Genomic DNA, 8,886 nt, shown 5'->3' with positions numbered 1-8,886 from the left:
GTACATGTGCAAGGAAAGTGTTATAATTAGCAACAAAGTACTATCACCCCACTGTCTGAGATAACTTCCCCTCTGCACTCGATCAGAGTATTAGTGAGCATCTCAAATCTCTCTGCTGATGGTCAAGCTGGAATTCACAACATTTTAATACAGCCCATGTTTGGAGAGTTTCGCAAAGAAAGAATTGTTAATGAGTAATCCTTGTCCATTAGGGCACTGAGCCAATAAACCCAAGCTTTGATTCATTGTGTTATCACTACAGGCTTCTGCTAAACATGAAAGAAAAACAAAACAAAAATGTTCCTATGTGAGAATCATTAGGATACTGAACTGAGTGCAGAACTGTCTTACATCCTGCCATCTGCAGTCTTCCAGAAAAGAACAGTAAGTAATAATTCCTTAAACTGATATCTTCTTGCTGTTGTGTAGCATAAAAGTAATTTTATCACCTGAATTATTTAGTGAATGTTAATGGATTTTTTGATCAGAACAAAAGAATTAAAGTGAAGAATAATTTAAGAAGTCATTTCATCCACAAAACTCTCAACAGTAGGAATTCCCTTTGGGAAAAATGATAAGGTGAAAAATACGGTCATGTTGAAATTTATCTTTAGAAGCTGGCTCCTGTGTGTCACTGGAAGACAAGGTGTAAGTTTGATATTGAGACTTTTTTGCAACACCAGTATCTAGTTAATTGTGTGCATTAGCTTTGAATTTTTTTTCTCATTTTAGAAACAGGAAATATTTTCAATGTGATTAATGGGAGAACAGAGAAAAATCCGGAGAGGGAAAATTATATTTGTTTCATACATTTTTTTCTTTGACAGTTCTGTGTACATATTTCAAGTGCATCTTCCAAAGTTGAAGATTTTAGAACATATTTCACATAACTAGGAAAAGTAAAAGGGGGTTTCAAATTTCAAGTGATTACTATTTGAATCCATTGCTAGTTTCTAAGAAAATGTAATTCTACTCTGAGTATTTCTGCTACTCATTTATCTTCAGAAAACTATAACTGTGGCGGAACACATTTCGCTTCTGTTATTTTTATTGCTATTACTTGTGTTATAGAGAACCTAAAGATTGGGAATTATATTGGAATTGCACTAGTCTAAATGGCAGTCCAAAAACAAGTTAGAAGTGGAGGGCTTGCAGGTTTTCAGGTCAGACATGAAAAAGATGCTGGAGAAAGCAAGAAACACAAATGGTGTCTAGGAGGTAATCCCAGGCAGAGTCAGAAGCTGGCCCCACTCTTTGAAGTCACTTACCTGCTTACAGAAATGTCATTGATACTTCTCACAGAGTTTTCAGTTCTGCCTGGGACTCAGATAACTGCCTTTACTTCAGAATTAAGAAGTAGGAATATTCTATTTTTTTTTCTGTGTCCTGTGTCTCTCTTCCCTGCTCTGATTTTAAACTCCATATTAAGAAATGTAACAGAAAATTTCAAATAAGCACAGTAACACTTGTCCTGACTTTGCTTCTCAAACTTGCTTGTATGGTTGCTCACATTTTGCATCAGTTGCTGTGTAGTTGCCTGTAGTGCTGTTCTTGCCAAAATCACCTGAGAGCAGCAGGCTGGAAATAGAGAGCATGAATCTTCCTAATGCTTTCAGGTCCCTTTGATACACTTTAAAACAAACAGGTAAGCAAATAAAATAGCTTCTCAAATAACTGAGGCACTGCATTAAATATTCTACAGAAAGGCTATGAGGCCACATCAAAAGCCTGTGAATGAGATGGGAATCTATCTTCCCATTGATGTTAACAATGTTTGGATTGGGCCATAGATTAATGATGTTACTGAAATTTCTCTTTGAACAATAGGCAGTCAGATGTGTGAAGAATAGGAAAATATTATGGGACAGATGGAAGGAAATGTACTTCACTAATATTCGTGAAAGATTTTCCATGTGCTTTGATTTATCTTCCTTTGCTGAGTAATTGAAATAGATTCAACCATTCTTCTGAAGTTAAACCACAATTAGAGCTGTCATGGAGCTTTTCTGATGATCAAATATATTTTTGACATTTACTTGAAAGTGTGGGGCCATGATGCTTTCGTTTTCAGTGAAGTCAGTTGATTTAATAATTATTTCAGTAAGAGACTTGGCTTTGCTGACACAGAAGCCAGGGAAATCTTTACTATTGACCATAGCAAGGTCAGGGTAGTGCACAGATAAGAGCCTACAATAAATCTGAAATCTAGAGTTCAATTGTCTATACATATATATTTGTATACCTCAATCCTATAAGAAACCTGAATAAATATGTATATACAACCATACAGTGGAAAAACAAGCCCCATATAAAATAATATACATGTAAATTTTCTTAGTTAAACATAGAACATGTAAACACACACTGATTGTTCTGAAGTATGTTAAAGGTTACATGTAATGAAGTTTTATGCAATTCTGAGCTTTTAACATGCAGTTGAAGGCAATAACCTCAAGCAGTTGGGCACATATTTTACTTCATACATACTGATCTTCCTTTGCTGTATATGTTGGCCCATGAAATAATCTCCAAAGGTAGTGTAGTAAATTGGTTTATTTAAAAAGTTAACAAAAATTATTTGGAAAAAAGAAGCTTTCTAATTTATCACATGCTTTTTCTTTTCTCTTGAAGGGCTCTGATTTTGGAGAGCAGTATTGTTTTCCTGTGCTTCTATTGCCTTTATTTCAGCTTTTACATGTCAGATGCTCTTTGCTTTTGTTGTTACACCTCAGGATGGAGTATCAGTCCAATATAGTGACCTACATTATTTCCCAGAACTGAACAATACATGGAGTAAGTGTAGCTTCAGTGCCCTGTACTGTGCACATAGTGTAGGTCTTAGAGCTGGAAATCAGCACCTGCTCCTTTTAAATACATATGAAATTATTTATATGGATAAACTTAATGTAGGCTAGATAGCTCACAGCAGGCTGGACTGGGGAGAAAATCAAAGCCAAATATCAATCAGTGTTTAATGAATAATTTGGTGTTCAGTGAAATCTCCAGTACCAACGTTAGATGCATTGGAAAATTTATTTCTGGTCTTTTTTATGGTGATCTTGTGGCTTGCAGAAACCCCAAGAAGATAGGAGTAATCTCTTCCATGAGATCTAGTAAATGGTCAGCATCAGCTGGATATAATAAAGAAAATGAAGTATTAAAATGGTGGGAGTTGAAAAATCATCGTGAACATTTGGTTTGACCTGAATCCATCCAGACAAAGATATGTGTGGCATGAGGCATAGAGTTACAAAACCTGTAATGTCCTACAATAGTGCAGATTATTACAAATATGTCCTCAAGATTCTTACTATCAACAAGGCAGTATTAATAACATGAAGGTTGGGTCTTTTTGTGTGTGTATGCAAAGAATAATGGGTTTTAAGGAGTCCATCTTGAGGTTAAAGAGGGGCATTATACAATGACATGTTAAAAAAATGGAATATCCTCCAAAAAAAAAGAAATAAGTTTACAGACATATCAAAGAGAAAAAACACAGACAATTTATAAGCCTTTAGAAACATAGCTTGCCAGCTTTCTTCTTCATTTGCAGCACAAACTAGCAGGATGTAGAATATAAAACTTACCAGCTAAGAATCTATGCATTGAAAGTCTGAGGATATACTGGCAGTAAATACTTTTAAATACATGTCCTCTTGGGACTGTAAAGTTTAAAGTATTTTGATACAGCATTCCCTAAGAAGATAAATTCTAGGCTCAGTATTAGCACACAGAAATTCACAATCCCAGTGCTGGTGTTAGGTGTTGCAGTGTTAGGCCCACAAACAGGGGCTGATGAGGAGACATGAGAAGTATGAGTGGCAGTGGTGGAGCAGTCTTCATGTCTGGCTGTAAGGAGAGCTCTTCCTGCAAGGAGCTCTAAGGGCTGCACTCCCATGGGCTGCAAGAAAGATATTAAAAGGCTGGGACATGAGGAGAGGGCACTGATGGTCCCTCTTCTCGTCTTCAACAAGAAAATCCAGAAAATATTCATTAGCCCTCTGAAAATACCTCGTTTTGATGTTTTTCTTGCTGGCCATTATAATGGTCCTGACTGTGTCACTGCCTTCTCCCATCACAGAACACTTCTAATGGGCTGTAAGAGGAATCCCATCCCAAGGGTTTGTCATGGGTATTTCATGAGAAATCTGTCTGTCAAGAATTTTAAGACCTTAGAGCCATGTGAGTAGCCCCACATCTTGATTTCAGCAGATAACTTCTCTGGAAAATGAGGCAGCAAGGCAATAAAATGGTTGGAAGTAAACGTGGACCTAGTGGGGTGGTTGGGCTGGTTGCCAAACCCCATCCAAGATACATAAAGTTTTTCTGCTGTTGCAAAACTATGTTTCTGTGCTAGATTTGAGACTCTGTGTTTATATGTGATTTGCCACAAGAACCCTATCTGGTCTGTGATACAAGTAGCTTTTGACATTTCTAAGTAAACTGTTTAAATTATCCGTGGGCAGACATTTAAAATGCATCTGTCTAATTAGAGGGCCTCTGTTTATGTTAAAAAAGAACTTAATGAGTCCTTACAGACAAATCTGAATATAATTACAGAGTGTGCTTGTCACTCTCACAAGCTGCTTCCCAGCCTGCTCAGCACTGGGTTGTCCGGCAGCATTCACGTTTTTGTCAGATGATTTCATTTCTCCTCAAGAAACATGCTGGGCCCTCACTGGGAAGCAGACTGGGCTAGAACTCTCAAATGCCTTCAGTGAGTGGAAATGCAGTCCCAGGGACAGTCCCACGGTAATAAAACCAAATAAAGAATTAAGACTGTAAAACAAAAAATAGATTGCTGACAAGTTTATGCAGCATCTTCTTGGTGTCTGTATAAGCCCTTGAGATATTGACTGGTGGGAGCTCTGCATTCTCCTGTTGGTCCTGCCCCAATGCAATCTGGAGTTGACCCAGTCCACCCAGGTGAGCTGTCCCAGCCTCCCCAGGGAGAGTTGTGTGGCTGCTGGAGACCAGTGAGAGCGCGTGAGTGAGCCTGGTTATCAGAGCAAGGCTTGGCTTTCTGTGTTTGTCACCATCTATCATCTATCTATTCAGTAATTACTGAAGACAAGATAAAGAACCTGTCCCTAGAAATTAAATTCAACTTTCCCGTCCGTGTTCTTCTGATCTAACCATAAACTTACACTTTTTCAGTAAGTGAAAGCAATGAAATGATGAAAGGGTGGTGAAAAATAATGCAGACAATTGGTATTGCATGGTAGGGGGGCTGGGCAGCATGCCCCCAGGAGGTCAGGCCAGTGCTTCACTCTGAATATTTGAATAAACTTGGGCATGAACCGCTATTAATTTAAAATGACCAGAAAGAGGGAGAATAAAATATGCCACAGCAAGGAAAAAAACAAACAGGCTGGATGTAGCATTTTCTTTAAAGGCTGAATTAGGTTTTGTAATTTCAAGACAATGTTTGTTACAGCAAATATTGAAACAACCTCCTACATTCTGATTTACACTAGGTACACAAAAGTTAGTTATCTTGTTTTAAATATTCTTTTTGTTTCATATATTTCAGGGTCTCTTTTCAACCCCCTGTTTAATCAGCATATTCCTCCTGAACTGAAGAATAAATGGGATCTGAAATGAATCTAATAGGACATCATCAGCTAGCCACTGCTGATGGATTTCCTCTTGCTGAAGGTCCTCATTTGTTTGGTAAGTCACCAAATTGGTTGAAATAGCAAGCTGTCCTATGCTCAGAAACCTAGGAGAAAATTGACTGAAATTTCAAGTCAAGGATATTAGGCTGAAATGTGCCAACCTTCTTGAATCTTCAATACCTATGAGAGGAATAACAAACAATAGATCTGTGTGTTAATGCAATTCTGCACATTATTGCTCTCATCACTGCTCACAGCAGAACCTGTAGGTTGTTTTTGTGACACTCTTCTAATACTGGAGATCATTTGGCAAAAACAGACCTTTGTATGGAGGCTGGATGATACCTTCATGTGAGTCACTTAAATCAAGCTAAGCAGATATATTTCCAGTTAATCTGTAACAAAATTATAGTGCAATGTATTTGCATTGCATATTATGCAAATTTATGAAAGTCATTTCACCTAAATTAAAATTTCTGTCTTATTAAGACCATTAAAAACTTATCCCATTAACTTCAGTGCACAAGAAAATTTATAAAACTGGCTGGAAGATTCTCCTTGCTGCAGTTTCACTGAAATTTTCAGAGCTAAGCATGAGCTTGTTAATGAGTGAAAAATTCTTGATCAATCTTTTACAAGCATGGGTAAGCTCTTTTCTGATATATGTACTGCTAAGAAAAAAAAAAAAAGATAAATTTTTTAGCCTTTCATTTGACAAGAGAGTGGGTCCTTCATTGAGTAAGTTATGATACATTGAGGGCCTCACACACAGGACAGACCCCCACAAAATGCTACAACACTTCAGAAGTTTACAGCCTAAATAGGACCAGAATTCTGCCTTTTTGAGTGCTGGAAAAACAGAATCCATTCCAGTTTCATCTGTCTGAAACAAGAGTAATGCCTGGGGCCTGGAAGGAAGGACTCTGGCACCCAGAGCCACTCCAGCTGCAGAGCTCCTAGAAGTCAGGACCAAGTCTACAAGTCAGACCACTTGCAGTGTCCTGGCTCCATATAATTAAACTAAAACATTATCACTCATGGGAAGAAGAACCCACTCCATTATTGTGCATTACTGGTTTTTATCCCTCTTTGTTTTGGGGTTTGGTTAGAGAAATGTTTTGGAGTTGTTGAAAAAAATATATGGTAACAGCCAAACAGCTCCTTTGCTGCCTCTTAATTCCAATGTCAGGCCATGATATACAGAGAGGAGAATGATGTTCAAATCTAGGGTGCCAAATTTTGTATCCAGTCATCTTTCAAAACTCCTGCATACCCGAACTACTTCAGATTTTTGTCAAGAAATTTCCCCCCAATATCTACTTTTTCATTAATTATTTCATTAATTAAAGGACTAATGATAAGGTTGCTTGAAAATATAAGGAAGAATGTTAATGTAGGATACTTTCCCTCCACTGGGTAATCTTACTTACAAATTGTGAAGCTTTCAGAAGAGGCATTGTGTCTCTCATTAAAGGTGTTCAGAGCTTAGCACAATGGAGATTTAATTCAAACTGACATTTCTGTAACAGAAAGAAATAATGCATTAAGGAGTTGAATCAGAGGTCCTATTAGGAAGAAAACTTAACACTCCTGCTGTGTTTCACTTAAGCTGACTTTTGTTTTGTGGGGTATCACTCTAATATAGTGTCTTTTTTGCTTTTATAGTTGGAAAAAAGCCTATCAGAAATAATATGCAACTGAGTGCACAGAGAAAGTTACTCATTGTGAAAATATGACTCCATCTCTGCAAAATACTTGTAGGAAATGGCTTTGCCTCTCAATTCTTTATCTTTCTAAATTATTTGCAATTTTTGACATTCCATTTTGGCAGGAAGTGACTTGTGAACTCCAGAAAACAGGAAGAAAGCTTTTCTTTTAGATGGTCCTTATAATGCATTTTTCTTTTTAGGTCTTCTCATACATTTCAGCTCAAAAGTTAAAAATTGCTGGCTTACAGAAGTTACCCTTTTTACAAACCAGTCTCCTTTATTCAAAGATGCAGACTCACATTCTGTAAAAAAACCTTGGAAATGCATTTTGTTTTCACTATGCTTTATTCAGTCTACTGGGAGAGTATTCTTAGACCTTCAGAAGCAAATCTAATTGGTTCTCCAAACATTAGCTCCAGGTTCAGGTATTTCAAAAAGAAATGTTGTAAATTCTGAGCTGCTTGTGCTTTGAGCCTCATGGTAATTCCGGGGCACTTCTACATCCTGAGCCTCAAGACTTCTAGATGCAGTTGGTTTCAGAACAAAAGGTTGTCTACCTTTCAGTAGATGAAAACTCTATGCTGCCTTTTCAGAGTATATGTCCAAGATAAAGTATGTTTTTGGAGTTAGTGTGTTTTAATCATAGTTTTTCACGTCTGCAGTTATGAGTCCCTGGGGAAAGGGCCTCAAAATGCAAATGAAGAAGGATCTTTAACCTAATTAAAGTCAGGGTCCTTCCCTTCCACCCTGTCTTCCTGCAAAACTGCTTTTCTTTTTCTAACTCTCTACTCAGGTGATTCAGAAAGGTTATATATTTGTGTGGCACCTGAAATATATACAGTATGTGACTCCAACTCTCATTTCTATGATAAGTAAGTAGCTAGCTCCATTCTATTTTCTGTGAAAGCACCTCATATAGAAGTTGCTATTATGCAAGATACTAAGTGTGAAACTTCAGATACCAGAAACTGAATTATTTCTAAGAACCTGAAAAGAAAATCAAATTCTTAGTTTGAATGAAGGCCTATTTCAAGTATTTTCAAGTATTTCAGGTATTTTTGATGGCCTGAAAATGTTTTCTTATAATGTGACACTAAAATATAACAAGACAAGAAATGCCAGCCTCACTGTACATGTCCCTAGCTGGGAAAGAAGGTCTTGGGGGGAATGAACACTTAAAAACTGTACGGAAAAAGACGAAGAACAATAAGAAAAAAAAATGACATGTAACAAGGGAGGGGGGGGGAAACCAATATATCTAAACTTCTTAATGAAAGAACAACAAATATCATTGAAAATTGTTGTAGGTAGAGAACAGTGCCTAAGAATAGCTTAAAAGACTGACTCCTTTTAGGTAAATCTCTTTTTTTTCTGCTTTTTTTTCGTGGCTTAATTTGGTTTGGTTTGATTTGTGGTTATTTGGGTTTTTTTAGTTGTTGTTTTGTTGGGGGATTTTGGCATATTTTGTGGGTTTTTTCGTTTTTTTTTTTTTTTTTTTGTTTGGGGGTTTGGGATTTTTTTTTGTTTTTTTTTGTTTGGTTTGGTCTTTCCTGTGTGGG

The 8,886-nt window shown here is 37.0% G+C and overlaps 1 protein-coding gene across 1 annotated transcript in view; it reads left to right on the top strand.

The window, feature by feature from the left end:
- The first annotated feature begins 317 nt into the window (after positions 1 to 317).
- The window catches only part of NR1H4 (nuclear receptor subfamily 1 group H member 4), a 38,507-nt gene continuing 29,938 nt past the window's right edge, over positions 318 to 8,886 (top strand). Inside the window, exons 1-2 of the mRNA XM_041474387.1 lie at positions 318 to 384; positions 5,534 to 5,673. Coding sequence (XP_041330321.1) covers positions 5,589 to 5,673 — 85 coding nt within the window. The 5' untranslated portion in view covers positions 318 to 384; positions 5,534 to 5,588. The remainder of the gene's footprint in view (positions 385 to 5,533; positions 5,674 to 8,886) is intronic.

This window comes from Pyrgilauda ruficollis, unplaced genomic scaffold (genome assembly GCF_017590135.1).
Source record: "Pyrgilauda ruficollis isolate IOZ18807 unplaced genomic scaffold, ASM1759013v1 scaffold32, whole genome shotgun sequence".
Taxonomy (NCBI): domain Eukaryota; kingdom Metazoa; phylum Chordata; class Aves; order Passeriformes; family Passeridae; genus Pyrgilauda; species Pyrgilauda ruficollis.
This window is presented reverse-complemented; position numbering and strand designations above follow the sequence as displayed.